Consider the following 18,678-nt stretch of genomic DNA (forward strand, 5'->3'; position numbering starts at 1 on the left):
CCTTTTAGCCACAGTCACCTAAGGTCAGGCTGTACCTTGCTAAGGAGCCGAACTGCAAACAAGGCTAACTAAATCACGTGTCTCCAGCCCATTCCTGTTATTAATCATCCCAAGTTCTGGGCCTAGCACTTGGCAGAGCAACAAAAGTAAACTTTTTATCAGAAGTTCACAGTCTCCTCCAGTGGAGGATGAGCGGGGTAGTTCCTATCTTTTTTTTAAGAAGGTTTTAATATGGGAGCTACCTCAAATTTATTTCAATAATGAAGAGGGAACAACTGTATTTGAAGACCAGTGTTTGTGCAGTGTGAATTTAGTCTGATAAAATTATGTTTCACTTCCCAAAACATCTTTCAGAGTGCTTGCATTAGTAAATGTACTGTCATTTTAACAAGTATGGTGCTGGCTTTAAGCTGATGAGAAAATGGCCAAAGTACGTGCAGTTTATACTCTGACAGGAAGGTATTCTAGGTACATGAGGGAAAATGCTTACAATATATTTATGATAAATAGACTAATACTTCTGAGACACAGGGTGAGGAGTTACTCAGCATGCTTTGGAATGGCTTGTTGTGTTCAGGCGTCCCCCAGAGTCGCTGTGACAGCGTGCAAACTGTTTTGTTTGGTACTGGAGTGGTAGAGCCCTGCAGCCCAGCTGAGTCTTCCTGTGATCAACTGTTGAATAAGAAGTAGCGGCATCCACAAAAAGTCCATAAAATATAAAGCAGAAATGATTAGTGTTTGACAGAGAGGAAAGGGAGTTCAAAGAATGCTTCTGCTGAGGGCTGGAGATTGTAATGACATCCACACACCAGAAGAGCAACATCTAACAGCAGCCTGCTTGCTTAGAAATAGCTGAACTGTATTATCACCTGCAATGACATTGAAGCGTAGTTTCCAAGACTGTATCCCTAGTAGATTGCCCTAAACAATTCTGGGGAATTTAGCACATCCATCTCTTCCTCTAATAGGCAAAATCTTTAGGACTAACAGGAAGCTTTTAAAAATGTGGCTAATGCTGTGTTAAGATTAATTTTGCAGCATTGTGCTAATGTACAAGAAACTGAAACTAAAGGCAGTGAACAGAAGTGCAGGTGGCTGATCTAATGGAGTTCTTTGTGCTAATGAAAATGCAAAACTACAATAAACGGCCAAATAAAGAAAAGCAAATCTGATTTAAAATTATCTTAGTTTGCCTAAGTGCCATGTTGTGACCACGAAGGAGACCTTTAAGAGGGATTCTGGGTACTAACCTCACTGCATTGGAGATATGAAATCAGCAGGTGTGAAAGTCTGGGGGTTCTTGGAAAGTAATCTTGCGGTGAGAAAATGCCTCCTGTTTGACCAGCACTAAAAGCCTGTGACTGAGGCTTGAATCAACAAGCTATTAAGGGCTGCATGAGGTGATGCCACCGTGCTGCTCAGGAGGAGCTGTAAGCTCCTCCCAGTGCACCTGCCCAGGATGCTCCAGCAGCCCTGGCTGTATTTTAGGGTCCTTTGTATCCCAGAGAGTCACCTTTTGGGGATGTCTCACTTCTTTCTTCACCACTGTAAGGAACACCCAACGCAGCTAGCCAGCAAAGGGATAAACAACAATGTGTTTTACAAAGCACACGCAATCAAAGGATCTTACCTAATCCTGTGTGTCAGTGATTTCTGAGTCTCTAATGTTGTAGGTAATTCATACAGTGATGAATATCTCTAACGACCATTATAGGTTAGTGCCTTTTTTCCAGTCTTAAATGTGCAACAACTTGCACTGCCAGTCAGGAAAAGTTTGTATTTCTCTGGTTTGTTTGGTAAAACCAGTGTCTGTGTGAAAGAAATTGATGTATTGTACGCCACATGTACACTTACAGCTTCTCTCCAAGCACAGCAGTTCCAAAAAGCCCTTGTATGCTAACTTTCCCCTGTTATTTAGCTTATAATATTAATTAAAACTTGAACAGAAATGCTATGAAGGATGGGGTTTACTATATTGCTTTTTTCTTAATTTGTTTTTCTTTTTGATCATCTGTTACATGTGAGGTGAAATACCTCACAGCTGGACACATAGTTTCAGCTGTGAGATGCCTCCAGTTTTTTTGGGGGGTGAGTTGTTTTGTTTTGGTTTTTTTGTAAATGGGCAATCAGTTTAAAAATCAAATACTGTTTGGCAATGGGGCCTTGCCCTGCATCCTTTCATTGCTGCTGCTCCAAGGCAGGGGGAAAATTGGGACTGGGCTTTGCCTAGACACTGAACTGTCTGTGTAAGAGACCTGTTATGTCTCCCCTCTCTCCATCTCTGTGGGGCATTCGGTAGAGAGCTGAATGTTGCAGTGCTCAGTCAGTGGCAGGTACGAGTTCAGGGTTATCTGCTGCTATTTTGGGGGGAAACCTGCAAAAGGCAGCGAATGTGTCATGGTGTCCCTCTCCCAAAGCTTCTTAGAAATCCCCCCTAGATGGGGAGAGCGACCCAGGGCAGAGGCCCCAGCAAGGCTTGCCCACCCGTGCATGATGTGTGGGCTAGTTGGGGCACCAAGTGAAAAGTGAGCAAGAAAGGTGGCAGCTCTGGGTGCAGCGAGTGGGGAATAACGCCCTGTGCCAGCCCTAAAGGAGTCTCTGGATAACCGGCAGCAGCTGAGTAGCTGAGTACCACGCAGCTGCCAGCACTGCAGCACAAGCCTGCGCACACACTCAACCTGCTGTGGGTAAGCTGAATTTAGAGTGTTATCACTTGCAGTATTTTTCTTGAGTCTCTCTGTTTCTCCCCAGTGGAAAACTGATGATGCTGGGATCTGCTGTTGCTGATGAAAACAAGCATGTCTGTGTTTGGAAAAAGATTTTGTAGTGGGGTTATTTCAAGTGTTTTAGAAAGTGTCTTATGTAGCAGATGTCCTTCCTTTTTTTCTTCTCACTTTACCCCTCTCTCTCAAAAGGCTACATAGCTTTTCCCATGTGAATCTATGAAATGGACAGTTACTAACATAGTTTCCTTTTAAAAAGATAATCACTTTAGATCAGATTTTGAAGTCCTCAGGACTATGAGCTTTTTTTTTGAAAAAGTGGTTATTTCTTTTGGTACGTAAGACTGTCAAAGGGAAGATGTGATTTTTAGGTGTTTATACCAGCTGAGCAAGAGGGAAGTGGTCTGCCTGGGGGTCTGAAGAGATGTCATTTGCATGGGATGATCCTGACCTTCTCAAAGACTCTGATGCTTGCCTAATGAACTTCCAAGAGTGCAAGGAGATGAACACATCTTCCATTGTTTTGTCCATATTGGTTTACTTGTTGTGGTAGTGAATTGAAAAGTGGTTGTTCTGACTTGGTTGTTTTAATCCTTTGCAAAGCTAATCTGTGCACTGGTTTCCTCTGAAACTCCCTGAAACCAGAAGTGTAAACCAGATTAGGGCTGTGGAGAAAGGTGGGTTTACCACTTGTGGCATGTGAGATATAAAGGAAGGAGTGGCCACCACCGAAGTGTGAGGGGCCTTTCTGCAAAGGGCTAGGAAGTAAAACTGTGTATCAAGGAGACAAAGAGATGGGATCACAGCTTATTTCAAGTAAGCGGAGGTTAAAAACCCTCTGAACAGAGGATGAGGAGCCCACTCACTTGGGCACAGTTAAGTGCAGACCCAGGAGATGTTGCCAGGGCGGATATAAACCATGAGATCAGCCTCCCCCAGTTCATCAGATCAGCCCCTGCCCCGTACATTTGGAGTCTCTCATGAGTTTAAAGGACATATTTTAAAACTATTTTTCAGCTCCGTTCCCAAACCATTTTGGTGACTTTTTTTTTTTTTTTAATGCTTGCTATTGTGACTGCTACAGAGCCTGTCAGCCCCTGCAGCACCCAGCTGTGCTGGCTGCAACCATAATTCACAGAAACTGCCAAGTGCTGTTCTGCTTAATATGACAGATCCTTCCGTGATAGCTGTGCTACAGCCAGCCCTGGTGAGCGTGTAGGGAAGGATGGTGCCCATGTGGGTAAGATTTATGTTTGTTAGTGGTGTGGTGAGTGAGCCTGCAAGCGTTGCTTTCCCCTTTTCAAAAACTCAGAAGATTTATCTCCCCCACACATCCTGAGTCTGCCTCTTTTATTTTTTTAATAGCTGTCCCCAGAAAACTGACATGGTTGGGTTCCTCCACCTGCCCTCAGTGTGGTTTCTCCTTATCTCTCCCCAAAATTGTAATCTCCTCTTGCAATTCATGTGGTGTTGCTCTTCCTGCTGCTCAGCTGGACGTGCAGACAGCTGTAAAATGAAGTTTACAAGACTCATGATCTACGAGCACTGTGCCATGGCACTGCAGAGGTCGGATTCTTGTACATTGCTCCTTACAGCTGTCTGCACACAGAGCTGCATGCAGGCAAGTGGCAAGGAACACGACTTCCCTGATGGGAGCTTACAGAAACAAGAATACGGTTGGAGAAATAGGGTGAATCATGAATGAAACATTACTCACAGAGCCTGATTGCAATGTAAGAACTGGATGCGAAGCGTTCCTGGAAATAGGGGTACATTCAGAGAAAGTAATGAATTGCACAATCATTTCTGTGTTATCTGTTTGATGGTAGAGTATGCTTCTCTCTGTTAATTAAGGGTTCAGCTACTTGCAGATGTAAGGATACTGCCTGGCTCCACAGAAGGACCTAACATCAGGGAAGGATTGTACGTAGTTGGATATGACTGAGTGTATTTAATTAAAGGTATCGGTTTGGCCCAAAGAAAGGAAATGTACTTGAGAATACAGCTAACAGCTGTTAAGTATTCAGATGATGTCCTGTTCCCTGTCTTATATTCAGACATGTTTGTAGGATTAATTTCTCAGATGTTTGAGTGATCTAGGAACATAAATCTCACAGCCAATACATGGGATTTTTTGCTATTGTGAATATATAATAAATTACTGCTCAGGACGACCACGGATGATGGATCTGTTCCTTAAATAATAAATTCAGCAACCATGAAAGCCATCTGTTTCGCAGGTGTACAGCATGTCTTAAAGAGTAATTGTGGAGAGTTTTTCAAGTCCTGCTGCTGCCATGCTGCAGGGGTAAGTTTCCAGCTCTGTATTTTGTTGTTCTCTTTGCCACTCTTACTTCGTCCGTCTCTGAGAAAGGTTAAGGATGCAAGTCTGTGGTTTTGAAAGTCTATCTTGAGTGAGTCTTCCCTCATTAGCCTGAACTGATCTGCTGCTGCTGGAGTAGGCTGGCAAAGACTAAAAGCTTGTCCTTCTAGCTTTGATGACCAAAGAAACCTGACCTACCGATGGAGTTGCTTGTTTCTTTTACTGATCTTTCTTTTGCTTTCTCTTACTGGATCCAGGCAGGCCACAATGTGATATAGGGTGTTAGGGCATCAGGAACCAGTTTAGGAGTCTGACAGGTCTTGAGGCTGGGGGTCACTCTTGGGCTGGGCCAGAGGCTGGCTAGTTAAGAGATGGGATCCAATACCCTTGGGAAGCAGAGGGACAACAGGCAGCAAGGCCTGTAGGGTGCAAGAACTGGATATAACACTCCACCTAAGTGGGATCAGTTTTCTAGCAGAAGGACCAGTTCTCATCTTTGGTTTAGAAAATCACAAACTGAAAGGATTGCATATAAATGAATGTAAGTTAGCTTAAAAATACTTGGGAAGAGAGAAGGGAAAATTCTCCAAGAGGGGAACAGCTAATTCTATGGTCACAGCTGGCTGGATGGCACTGTGTATCCAGATAGATAATCCTGCTTGAGAAGCACAGGATAATTACAGGGGAGTGGGTGGGGACGACAGTGCTTTGTTCCTCCCTTCCCCACAAATTTTTTGGCTGACTTGAGGCGAGGCCAGGCGGTGGGAGCTGTTGGAGGCTGCTTTGGCAGCTCACAGAGCGCTCCTCCCTCCGGCTGAGTTCTGGGGGTGGCCCTGCTGGAGCAGCTGGGTGTTTGTGCACCATCCTGTGGGTGCTGATCCCCCAGGCTGTGCAGGGCTCCCTGGCTCAGGGTCTGGAAAGACGAGGCTCAGGTGGTGGTCTTCTCTAGGTAGTGAGGACTTAGCCACTTGGGAAGAGAGGACTGGGAGGGAGAGGAAAACCTGTGAGACTAGGATAGTGGTAAGGGCTCTGTAATGTGCTCTGGCCCCAGATCAGTCCAAGGATCTGTACCCACAGTGTCTAGAGAGATCAGCAATGCTGTGGGTGTCAGTCTCAGCTGCCCCCAGATCCAGTCTGCTCCTTTGGGGCAGAGGAGACTCAGAGAAACCATGCTCTCACCCCTTTTCCCTGCTTATGCCTTGCTCCACTGAAGTCAGGCTTCCTCTAAGCCTGCTGTAAGCCAGCAGCAGCAGAAGCCCCATGCCCAGCCACTACAGTTGGGTGGCAGAGAGATCGGCTCACCTTCGCTCTGCATCTGCTGTGCAAGCAGATGTTGCTCTTGGTTGACTTGGGGAGAGCCTACAGAAAACAAAGTAGAGAAGGTATAACGCTGGAGGATGCTTGAGAAGTGTTGGACAGATGGACAGTTGTGAAACCAGAAAAAATGGGGGGCTTTTGTGGGAGATTTGAGGGGGCTGACTGAGCTTTTGGGAGATCATAGAGGTGAGAATTGGTTTGGGGCTGGGTGAAGGCTTTGATCTGGTGGAGGGAAATGGCAAGAGAAAGCAGATGACAGAAGGGGTACTTAGGAGGAAACAAAAGGATCTGAGGAAAAGGTAGGAAGAAGCAAGGGAGACAAATCTTTAGGATGGAATGGGGCTAGGAAAGACACTTCCACATTGTGGGACAGCAAAGAGGGTAATCAAAGTGGAAAGAAGGTACAGTGGAGATGGGTGTTACATTTTTCTCCCAGAAATAGTGTCTGTCCTGCTGATCACTGAGCAGCAGTGAGTATGATGTGTAAACTACAGCTGCAAAAGCCATTTTGACACCAGTTATGACAATGAAGCTTGTACGTACATGAAGTATCTGAGCTTTAGACTTGAATATCTTTGGTGCTAGAGTTGAAAAAGTTGCTGACTTAAGACTGTCTTGAAGGCCCTGATTTCCAAGCGGTACAGACAGTCGTCTGTGTTCTGCAATTGCAATTACGCAACAGCAGCAAGCAGCCAGCCTGCCAGACCTTCAGAGCAGCACTTCTGTCAATTGCGTTGGGGTTTTTCAGGACATCAGGAAAACGATGCAGAAAACAAACCCACTGTACTTCTCTACATTCCAGGGGCTGGAGATGATCTGCTTCATGGAAAATTTTAGACTTGTCTCATGTCACCTGAAAATGCCCAGTTCCAGGATACCTGTCACTTACACACAGACAAGCAGATGTACTGTACTGTGTCCTGCTCGGGGTGTGTAATGCTGATACTAACCTGTGGCTAAGGCAGATTGTGGCCCCTCTTTTCTCTTCTAGAATACCTTGGGTCTGGAGAGACGAGCTCTGTCACAGCTTTCATGTGTCAGTAGTTAGCAGTGTCGAGTCCCTTCAGCTGTTTGTGTGCTGGCACATTTTCCACAGTTCCACCTTTCCCTCCCCACCGCCCCCTCCGCTGGCCTAAGGACCAGCAGGATTGCCTAACTTTTCAGAAGGCCAAAAGACACAGTTGGAACATACAGCTGACTTGGGGGGAGAAGCAATTAAAACCGCACAGAGTAATCTCATCTCCAGATTGCTGCCTTGTGCAGGACTGCAGGCACGCTTGCAGTGCCATTGCTGAACAAGCATTTTTTCAAAGCACACTGATATTTGTTGTTCATGCAGGTGTTAGTCCGTCATTTCTTCTGCATTATCCTGCCTGTCAGTGTCTTGGACATCTGAAATATTATCAGAATTCGATTTTGGCAGCAAACTTTTTCTCCCGGCCTTCATATGCATTTTTGTGTAACTGGACAGGAGTGAATTGTCCCCGTGTTCGTGCACAAACTCATATAATGTGCAATGGGAAATGGTCAAGGGTTGTGTGAAATGGGTGCACACTGCTGATACATCAAGAGGAAGTGCTTTTGCTTATAGAAATCTGGGGGGAGATAGCAGACTTGGGGGGGCTAGTTGCAGAGATCTGGGAGTCAGTGTGTTTGTTCAGTCTTTTGTCAAAAAATGCACGATCTAATGTAATTTGTCCATGAGATGGATGGGGAAGTGACTGAATACTGTAATTTTAAATCCTGTTAAAATGTTAAGCTTATGTATTTGTTCTCGAAATATTTTGATCTTCGACAGCACCCGCTTGCCTAGAGACCAAGCCAAACAATCATTCCAAGCTCTTTCCTAGCCTTCTTTCTTATTCTGTAGTCCTGAATGAAATTCAACCTTATTCTCCATAAATAACCTTTCTCATTCCCCAGCTGTCTCCTACAGCTAAGTTCTCCTCTGACCTCTCACTTACTGACTGTGTACTGACCTTGCGCTTCCCCCACAGCTCTAATCTGCCAGTGTCTACACTCCTGTTCTTCCTCTGCTCTATTGCATTATTTCATTTCTTTTTTAATAAGGCCCACCATTTCCTGAGCTGCACTTCAGCAAATAAGCTTGAACAAGCCCCTTTATCCACAGAGCTCATATAGTGTAGTGACAAATAACTACCATTGGCAGTGATTTTGACATTTTCACCACTTCTCTCTGATTCTAGGCTGTAAGTAAATCTATACTTTCAACTGTATTTTTCTATTGGCGATAAAAACCAGCACCACTGTTTTCAAATCTAAGAGAAAGAAGCCAATGCCTTGTTCCTTGTTCAAATAGAAATGTTTCTATTTAGTTGGATTTTCATCAGTATAGCAACAACTCCAGTGATTTCTCAACGGCTTTTATTAAACTACTAAGGGATTATTCAGGCATTTTATGCACACCTCATCCTCCCATTAAAGGCAGTGTGAGTTCTCATCTGAAAAATTTGCAAATAGAGGGCTTTTTTTGTTTGTTTGAAGTTAAGCTGTAGATTGAAACAATCAGAAACAATCTGCCTAGGGTTAGTTGTGGAAAAACTTTGGGAAAAGCAGCATTCCCCCCTACCTGCATCAGTATTTGTCTGTCAGAACTGAAGAATTGGTTGAATGGGAATTTGCCTCCAAAATGGAAAGCAGAGATGTGTTTAATATTGGTATTTTTTGAAATGACACCATGAAATGCGTGTTTCATCTTTGTGTAGCTGCAAATCAAACCCATTTGCTTTACAAAGTAGAAGGCTTAACTCTAGGTGTCAGCACTGCAAGCTGAATGTGGAGCTCTGAAAAGGAAATTTTGCTGTCTCTGACTCCTCCAGTGTCACCAGAAATAAAGTGCAATAGCAGTTTTGCTGACAGATCCATTAAGGCTGAAGAAAAGGAGAGCCCACACTTGTGGTTAATGGCACATGTAGGAATTCCAGCATTCTTTTCTTATACAGCCTCTTTCTAGCTGCACTTAAGTGTGTTTCTATTAATGGGATCTAGTAAATAATGTTTAACATAAAGGAGAGAATGAGGACAAGATGCCCACTGTTTAAAGCAGGTATGTTAACGCTTTCCCTTCATTTGTTGTTAAGTGCTTATCTTTAGTGGGCATCCAAAGTGATGAGAGCGCACAGGAAGCCAGCATGTTTTTCTGGTTCTAACAGGCTATATAGATCAGCTAAATTAATGAGGTGGATGAAGTTTATGTGACTACTGTTGGTTATACTTGAAATTGCACAGTAGCAGAGACATTGGGGAAGGAAAGACTCGATTTTCCAGCCCTTAATGCTAGCAATTATGCGAAGTAAATAAAAGCATTTTGACGGTGCACATACTGTAGTTATCTTGGAAAGCCACGTTTCTCAAGAGCACTGAATTTTTGGCTTTGCATCTCCTAACCTTGTGCTCTCATCTGCATCAAGTGATGCTGTTACACACATGAATGAAGAGCTTCTTTTTGCCATTCTTGCTGTCAATAGTCATCACTTATGTGCAAATTTTGCTTTTAATTATGCCCTGATCGCATTTGTTATGTAGTTAAGGTACTGCTCAAAGGCTGACTGTTCTGAATGCACAGAAGTGCTCCTGCTGAATTGGCTTCTTCTGAAACACTTTGATTTCTGACAGGGGAGCACAAAAGCATTCATCATACAAATTTGGAGTAATTTATGTAGTTTCCTCCTGTGGAACATCATTTTCCCCTCCTCAGGTGCTGGAGCTTATTGACAAAAGTGAAGTCTCTGCTATTTGGTTTTCACCACGCTCCTAAATGTAAAGTTTGATCAGGCCTTCCATAATCTGCCGTTGCCTCTGAGCTGTTGCTCAGCCAGTGAAAACAGGCTGTACCTCAGAGAGGAACCTTGGAGAGTCAGTGAGAGTAAAGTTTGGCAGAGCTATAAATGACATGGTGAAAAAAAAAAAAAAGGCAGGCACACGTGGAACACTGATAGGGCTCTTACAAGCCATCAGGTTGTAAGGTCTGCACTGTGAGTGTGGTCTGTGGTAGAGTAAGGTGCTGTACATCTGTCGTTGGACCCCAGCGGCACTTGAGCAGGTTCTTCTGCAGCACCCTTTGTCTGCAGCAGGAACTGGCCTGGCACTGGGCACAGCATGGCCAAACCACCTTAGATGCTCTGGTTTGTCTCTTAAAGTATGTGCAGACATCTAGTCTCAAACACATCTATACCACAAGGAAATATAGCTACTTCCATATGATACAGAAACGAAAAAAAGTTTATTTTATGTACGTATTCCAGAATAAGCCTGTATGCAGTTCATTTTCCATGCCCTAGGGTCTGGCTCCACCTATGGCACCTTCCCTTTTCAGTCTTTCCACCCAAAAATACTTTCAATGAAATTGGCACGACCGGAGTTGAAAGGGAAGATGAGTGGAAGCAACGGCCAAGCCCGGACTGTGGCTGGCTCCTGGTCCCTGAGGAGCGGAGCCCCGCGCCCTCCCAGGGAAGCGGCTGGCCGGCTTGCCTAGGCCGAGCTCCCGGCCCCGCGCTGCCTCAGGAACGCTACAGGTGGATTTTGTTGAGTTTTGTTGTGGGTTTGTTTAACCACAGAGTAAGCAGCCCGCTGGGCACGGAGCGGCCGGCACCACGCACGGCACCACGCACGGCACCGGCACCACCGGCACCGCCGGCACCGCCGCCACAGCGCCTCGCCTCAGCGCCGCGCCTCGCCTCAGCCCTGGCGCGCGCGGCCCGCCAGCGGCTCGTGCTGGCGCTCCCGCCCCTCCCGCCGCAGCGGCCGGGCGCACGCGGAGCGGCGGTTTAAACTTCGCTCGCTCGGGCGGAGCCGCGGCGCGGCATTGGCCCTCGGCGGCTCATTTGCATTGACGCAGCGCGGGCCGGAGGTCAGCGCCGCCGGGTGCTTTTATTGGCTCCGCCGCTGTCAAGCGCCGGGGCCGCGCGGACGGGGGGCAGCGCGGGCGCGGGGGGGGTGGGGGGCGGCGGGGGGCGGCCGCGGCGGGGCGGGGGGCGGTGGCGCGGGGGGGGCGCGCGGGCGGCCGTGGGGCGGGGCGGCCGTTGGGCGGGCAGGCGGGCGGGGCGGCGGAGGGGCCGCCGCCGCTGCTGAGGAACATCAATAATAACAAGGTGAGCGCAGAGCGAGGGAAGGCGGCTGCGAGGAGAGAGGCATTTCCCTTGCTGCAAGGGATGCAGACACCACGGCCCTGGGAATTAGAGCTCTCACCGCTGCAACCCTTTCCGCCGGGATGGGACGCTAGGATCGTTTTCTTTCTACTTCTCGCTCTTTTTAATTTTTCATCCTTTTTTTTTTTCTTAAATTTTAAATTTTTTTCCCCTCGCCGTTTCGCATCATTTCTCTGACCAGAAAATCCCCCCCAACATGGAGGCCCTTTGATGCCTCTGCCAGCGGAGCCGGCTGCTCCCGCGGCTCTGGGAAGCCCTCCGGGCCGTGCCCCGGTTCTCCGAGGGCCGCCCCGGGCGCTGAGAGGGGCTACCCGCCGCCCGGCCCGCTCCTGCCCCGCGGCGCTGCGCCGGGAGCCCGCGCCCCGCCGGGCGGGATGCCGCTGCGGCGGCCGGGGAGCCCCGCTGCCGCCTGACGGGGGGCGCTTCCTTCCGACGGCGGGACCCTGCATGTCACCCCCGCGGCGGCCGCCCGTCCGCGACGGAGGCGGTGCGGGACATGCCCAGCGCGGCGTGAGGGGCGCAGCCGGCTCCTGGGGGCGGCGGGGCGATTTCCCATTATTATTGTTATTTTTTTAATTATTTATTTTGGCCCCAAAGCACACCCCCGGCACAGCGCGGCGCCGAGCGGGACCGCGAGGAGTAAGCGCCGCTTGGCGGGGAGCGCGGAAGACCGAGGTGGGGAGCGGCCCCGCCGGCCCCGGGTTAATCGGTAACGCTGTGCAAACCCAGGTGGAAAATGCGCCCTGCTCCGGACTAGGAGGGAGGAGATGGTGCAGTGCCCCCGGCCGCTCTGAGCGCCGAGCCGAGAAGACGCTGGGGTGTGTGTGCGTGTGGTTTGGGGCTTGGGGTTTTTTGGGGGTTGGGGTTTTTTTATTTTTGCTTTTTTTTTTTCCCCGGCCCTCCTTTTTCTTTCCTTTTTATTTTTTTTTTTTCTTCCTGCTTTTCCCCAGAAGGAAAGAAAACCCTGTCAAGATTCTCAGATGGCTTAGAAAAATTAATAATAATCTGTGAAAATACGAAGTCGACCGGTTCTTGATTTCCCCCCTTCCCTCCCCTCCAGCTCCCCAGCCCACTGCTGTGATTGAGATAAAAGGACCCGTTTCCTGGAGGACGAGGAGAACAGACACGTTTCTGGTGGTGTAGAAGGGACCGATGGCAATGCTTCAGAGTGTAGCGGAGACGCAGGAAAGAGGTTCAACCTGTTAAAAAAATTAAGCAGGGGGAAAATACCAACGGGAAGGAAAGATACATATATATATATATATATACACACACATATATATATATATACACACAATTTAGAAGTATTCCCCAGGTGGCCACAAAGCATGGGCTGTGTTCCAAGCACCAACCTCTCTGACAGCAGAGTGATCTGTCACAGTAGCAATGAGTCTGAGGAGTGCAATTCCCCTCACCAGACCAACACAACCATGTCTCAACAGCAGCAAGGCAACCCCGTCCCAGGATTATTCATTAAATGCTACAACACATCCACTTATGAGGTGAGGACTAATTCCTCTAAGAAAGACAAGAGGGAGAACAGCCAGAGCATGGAGGCAGAGGCCCAGACCAGCAGATCCAGTGTTAAGGTAAAAAGGGTGCTAAACATAAGCACTGTTTCTCTCAGAACACGATTTGGCTGTAGCGGTTTAACCCGAGGAGTTTCCCTGCCGAAGCGATACGTTGTGGGGGAGCTTTTCCTGGCTTGAGCTGTTACTTTCGTTTATAAGCTAATAAGTCTTGTGAAACAACTTTATAGATGTTCCCCAGCCTCTTTCTTCGTTCCACAAAATGAGCTTTCCTAAAAGGAGTTGTGCAGTTGTCCCCTCAGTCCTGAAGAGTCTGGGGCGTGGGTCTTCCCTATGAACGCAGAGGGCCCCTCTGTCCATCCGTGGGGGGACCCTGAGGTGCATGAGAGCTGCACTGCCGCCGACTCCTCTGTTTGACATGTTTGTACTAGGTTGTCCAGTGTTGCTGTTTGTGCTTGTGCTGTGTGGAATCAGAGGCAAATCGCAGTCTGAAGCGATCTGCTAGCTGGGCTGATCAATTTGCATACCTCTTCCATTCACAAAGTTGAGAGGGACGGCTGTTTTTGCTCTGGGTACTGATTTACAACTTTTTGACCTTGTCTGTTGCTGCAAATAAGATATTTTTTGGAGGTTTTTTGCATGTCTGTTAGTGTGCATGCTTTTGTGTAGGGGTGCAACAGAAGGCTGTATGAAGTCGACAGATATACTGAAAAAAATTGTGATTTGTGATTTTTTATTTTTGTAAAGTGAGAGAGTTAGTGATGTGGGGTGCTTGCTTGTCTGTTTACTTTCTATTGATGGCCTGTTTGTTTATGGGTTGTGCTTTAGTTACTAATGCTATAGGTTTTGATTGCTCTATATCTTGCTTTTTCGGAGGAACTGTCTCTATTTTGTAAAAATAAGTAATTGCAAATATATATAAAAACAAATCAAATTGTAGTAGCCCTGGGGATATTATATAACATGGCTGATCTGCTCTGGGTTACCGTGATAAGAGCTGAGATACATATGCCATAAATATAAAATACAAGCTTGCGTTGCAAGCAAGAACTAGCTAAATGTCAAGTGTTTTGCAGAATTGCAGAAACTCTAATGAGTTGTAGCTTTCTTAGGATTTTTACATGCTCATTAAGATGGCTTCTAGAGTATTGACCTGGAATAATTTTCTTCAGTTATGTGGGTGATTTCTTTTAGTTGTTTACCTCCAGATTTAGTAATCTCAGTTCATAGGAGTTTAAAAAGTGTCTAGAAAATGAGAAGACACTTTGCAAGTATTGAGTTGGAGGAGGAATTAACAATACCTAAGAACATGTAGATGAATGGTGTTAAACTAAGCTGAATTTTTGTGTTAATAACACTGTACAGGAAACTGAATGTTACAGCCCTGTTCCATAAGTATGTCTATCGTATGTGTATATTTAACATTGTAACCACAGTAAAGATACTTAAGTTGTCATCAGAATCCTGATAGTTGTTTCTGAATTTTTAATAGTCATTATAATTGCACATCACAAAATCTAAACCAAAAATATTCTTAAAATTTATATTCTTAGAGTTTGTCTTCTGTGTGGTTGCTTATGGGGGGGGAGGGGAGGGAAACAATTCCTGAAGCATGCATGGGAAGCTGTGTTAATTTTGTTAAGTTTTATTGCCTAAGAACTTTGTAAAAATTCTTGTTACTAGGTTTGGATAATTCAGCCAGATGCTGTGCGGTTGATGTTGGTTCATATGCATACTGTAATCTCATTGGCAGCCATTCTGATTTTTATCACTCAGTCATACTTTCTGCCCTTGTCATCACTCTAAGCACATTGCTGTGAAACGATGGGGTTTGAGAAGTGAGAATGGAATTCTGTTTGTGATCAGCTGAATACAAAATCTGTTGGACATTACCACATCTGCATGATTTTCATGTGCAAAATCCTATAATACTCTTTAGAGCTATAAAGCAGCATGGTGTTTCATTCTCTGCTTTTAACATTAGTGTGTATAGTATGATCAGATTTACAGTTCTTAGTGCGCTAGACAACTGCGTTGTCTCAGAGGTTGTGCTGGAGAGAGGGATATGCTATCCTGTCACTGGAGAGCAAAGGTTTTCACAGTACAGTGAAGTTGTTTGGAAAGAAACAAAGTGTGGGAACGTTGAAGATATTGGATAGGACCCTGAAATTCCTGAAGCCAAAAGGAGTATTGGGCAGGATGTTGTGCTGTTCTGGAGTTAAAAGGAATTTTGATTTGAGAAAGAACTGTAAGAATTAAGGTGCTACTAGGAACTACTGCTGTTCTTCAGAGGGTGTAGTACATGCTTTATGGCCCCTGGGATACCCTCACACAAACACAAGATGCTACAAACTTTTTGTCCTTTGGCCAATGGTAGTGTCATCAGAATTTGTGTGAATAGCCAGTAACCTGCCTGAATGGTATTTCGACATGGTTTCAGGGCACTTTTATTGAAATTTACATTTACAGTCTTTTGTTGTATATGCACAGATTAAAGCCAAGAGAGTCCTGCGTTAGGGCTAAGAACAAAACTTGGCCCGGGTGTAAATCTCATATTTTCACTTTGGTTGACATTAGCATTATGTTTATTAAAAATATGCATAATAGGTGGTGCAATAGATTTTATTCAATGTTTGTTAGCTGTAGTGCACATTTTTTCAGTTCAGAAAGTGTCATAAAAATAACCCGTGCTAACTGTAAAATGGCATTATATATATATTGCTAATTAGCCCCCAGAATTACTCTGGCTTTATGTTTATGGTTTATTATATCTTTCTTCTGGTCAAATAGCAGAGGATCATTATCTGGATGTGTGGTGTGAACATATTATATTTTATGATTTGCATCAATTTACAAACTGTAGCTAAAAAAGTTACCTGTTCATTCCTAATATGGAGAGCCCTAAGTTTATTGATAGAAAATCAATTAACAAAGCAGAGCAGTCCTGAAAATGTGTACATGCAGAGATAAATGTCATATATGTGGTATATATGAGTTTTGGTGATAGTATGTGAGAAATGAAGGAGCTCTTTTAATAAATTATATTTGGTCATGGCACCTGTATCTCCATCCTTAATTAGTATTTTCATATGTGGCTTTCATTTGAAGATTTATGAGCATCTTGGAATAAGTGCCATATCTAAAAGTTAATCAGCCATAAAAACTCTTCCCCTAATTTTCAGTATATTGACTCCACAGCTTAAACTCTACTTTTCCCAGTAAAAGGTGAACAAGACTTAAATGCAGTTGTAAAAACAGTGACTGGGGTTTGATTGTCCAGGGCTACATTACAAATATCAAATGACGCTTACCCAGTACTGGTGCAAAGGAGAGTTTTCCTGATTTTTTTTTTTTTTTTTTTTGTAGCTCTAAAAATCTCAAGGAAGTGGACTCAAAATCGTGATAGTCTTTTCCATATATATTAGTCATGATTTTATTTTTCAGACATTTGCGTTGTACAGTAAAGGGGCTTGGCTTCACAGAAACCTGCTTAAACACCTTTAGAATAATACCTCTGTTTAATCTGTAGAATAAGTGGAGTAAATGCTGGAATGGTATAAGGACTGCATGGGTATTTATTTAAAATCGGCTTGGGTATTCATAAGCATGTGCTGTCCCAACATCACATATCTGTGTGTGTGTGTCACTCTTCTACAGTGCATTAATAAACACTGTAGCACATACATTGCGCGTTTATTTTGCTCTGTCATTCTTTTGCATATGTGAGATTTCCTTCCTCTTCTCTTGTATAACTCTCCCTGTCGGGTGTACTTAACACAGAAATATGTGCGTTTGGGTGCAAGAGGATCAGAAAGTAAATCCAAACTTCTTTATTTTAAAATAAAAGTAGTCCTAAGGCAGCAGGGCTAAATGTGAAAGAGCCTTTTGATTTATCAGCTGATACGGCACAGCCAGTTTAAATCCATAGCCCTCCAGCCCCTTAGTTTTCTTCATTCAAACCGTGTGAAACTGCCTGAGAATTTTGCAGTCACTGCAAACCAATGATTGCATAATTCTGCATATAGGAGGCTGTGTGCTATATTGTACCTGCAGTGCTGAATTGGATCTTGTTTCAGCATTTAACAGCATGTTATTTAGTCCGTTAAACTGTCTGCTCTTTTCCTGCCTGTCTGGTAATTCCTTTCCGTTGGAACACACGAGCTCTCCCTCCCTTTGAAACTCCCACATGTACTGTCCACTGAGGCCATCCACCCTCTCTGGATTCCTCCCTGTTGTCACTGAAACTGTCCTCAATCATTTCCCCAACAAACCTCCCATCACCGTTTCCCTCCCACTTCCACTGACGTCAGCTCTCCTGTACAGAGATTCTTGCTCCCACTGAGAGGATCCTTCCCATGCTGAGAGACACAAACTTTTCCCAATCTTTATGGCTCCAGACTTTCAGGCTGCTTTTTATGCTGTTGGTGCAAGGCATGAACCCTTTTCTCCAGGGGATGGGAGTCCAAATTTTAAATGGCATGAAGTGAACTGGTGTAGTGACATTTGAACTGGGTTCATATTCAAGTCTACTACTTATTTTTACCTTTTAATTTCCTGTTTGTAATGTAAACTGGAAGAAAACCGAAGCTGTAAATCGCAGCGTATAGATTGCTGCACTACTAAGATAGCATAAGCTGTGCTTTCAGTTTTTAAAGCATTGTTATTGGTACCTCTCCTCATCAAGCAAACCAACGCATGCAAAATGTGTCATTGTATTTGAGGGCAATTCCTTGTGTGACTGACATGAGCAAGGGTAGACCCTGAAATTTTTGGAGTACTTACTATTGGTAAAAATTTGACCAAAACTTTCAGCTGTGAATTCATCTGACAGACACAAAACACAACTTCTCTCTGCCCTTTGCATTGTTCTTCGCTGCACCTGATCTGAGCTTGTTGTGTGTCTCTTCCCTGGTCATTTTAGGTAGTTAATTTCTATGCTTTTCCTCTTCTGCCACCTGATTGTGTCGATAGAGGAAGTACTAAACCCAAGCCTTTACTTCTGCAGTTACAGGTATTTATTTTACTGTGTTGTGCCCTTTGCATTCTTAATTGTATATGGGTCAGATTAAAGTGTAAGTACATCCACAGTGAGAAATTTTCTAGTTTGTAGAATGTACTTAAGCCAGGCAGAATGGGAGGTGGTATACTTATTAGTTCTCCCGCCCTTTCTACCATTCCCAGTATTATACGTGATGTGAAGTTCCAGTGCAAGGTACCGGTGTTGCCTTGCTATTTAAGGTGCCAGCGATTCAGATTTTGCATCCAAAACGCTACATCTAAATATAAATTAAAGATAAGAAATGGTGAAATAGTTACACTCACTTGCAGATACTTCTTGTTCAATGAATTTTAGACTAGGAGATGCTTACAGTCTATGTGAATATGAAGAATGTCTCATTAAGAAAGCTGCTCATAATTCATTTGAAACTTAGAAAAAAATGCTGTTTGGAAACTTTTTTACTTTCCATATTACGTACTTTAATTTCTGTTCCTCATGTCCAAGTAAATGTCTGTGTCAAGAAAATGAAAGGTATTTGAATGAGAATTGTTTTTAACAGGCATTGAAATTGTTATATCCAACAGTTGCCACTACCAACAGTGATAAATTGCTGTTTTAT

At 44.7% G+C, this 18,678-nt stretch overlaps 1 protein-coding gene across 6 annotated transcripts in view; it reads left to right on the top strand.

Moving 5' to 3' along the window:
• Positions 1-18,678, top strand: part of PDE8A (phosphodiesterase 8A) — a 157,333-nt gene that overhangs the window by 17,000 nt on the left and 121,655 nt on the right. For 2 of the 6 annotated variants that reach the window (XM_055810591.1, XM_027792514.2), the window contains exon 1: positions 12,438-13,120. The exons of 2 other annotated variants lie outside the window; for them this stretch is intronic. In XM_055810591.1, the coding sequence (XP_055666566.1) occupies positions 12,860-13,120 (261 nt within the window). In that variant the 5' untranslated portion in view covers positions 12,438-12,859. 2 more of the 6 variants (XM_055810614.1, XM_055810607.1) reach the window with 2 other exon arrangements.

The sequence above is a fragment of the Falco peregrinus genome, chromosome 1 (assembly GCF_023634155.1).
Source record: "Falco peregrinus isolate bFalPer1 chromosome 1, bFalPer1.pri, whole genome shotgun sequence".
Taxonomy (NCBI): domain Eukaryota; kingdom Metazoa; phylum Chordata; class Aves; order Falconiformes; family Falconidae; genus Falco; species Falco peregrinus.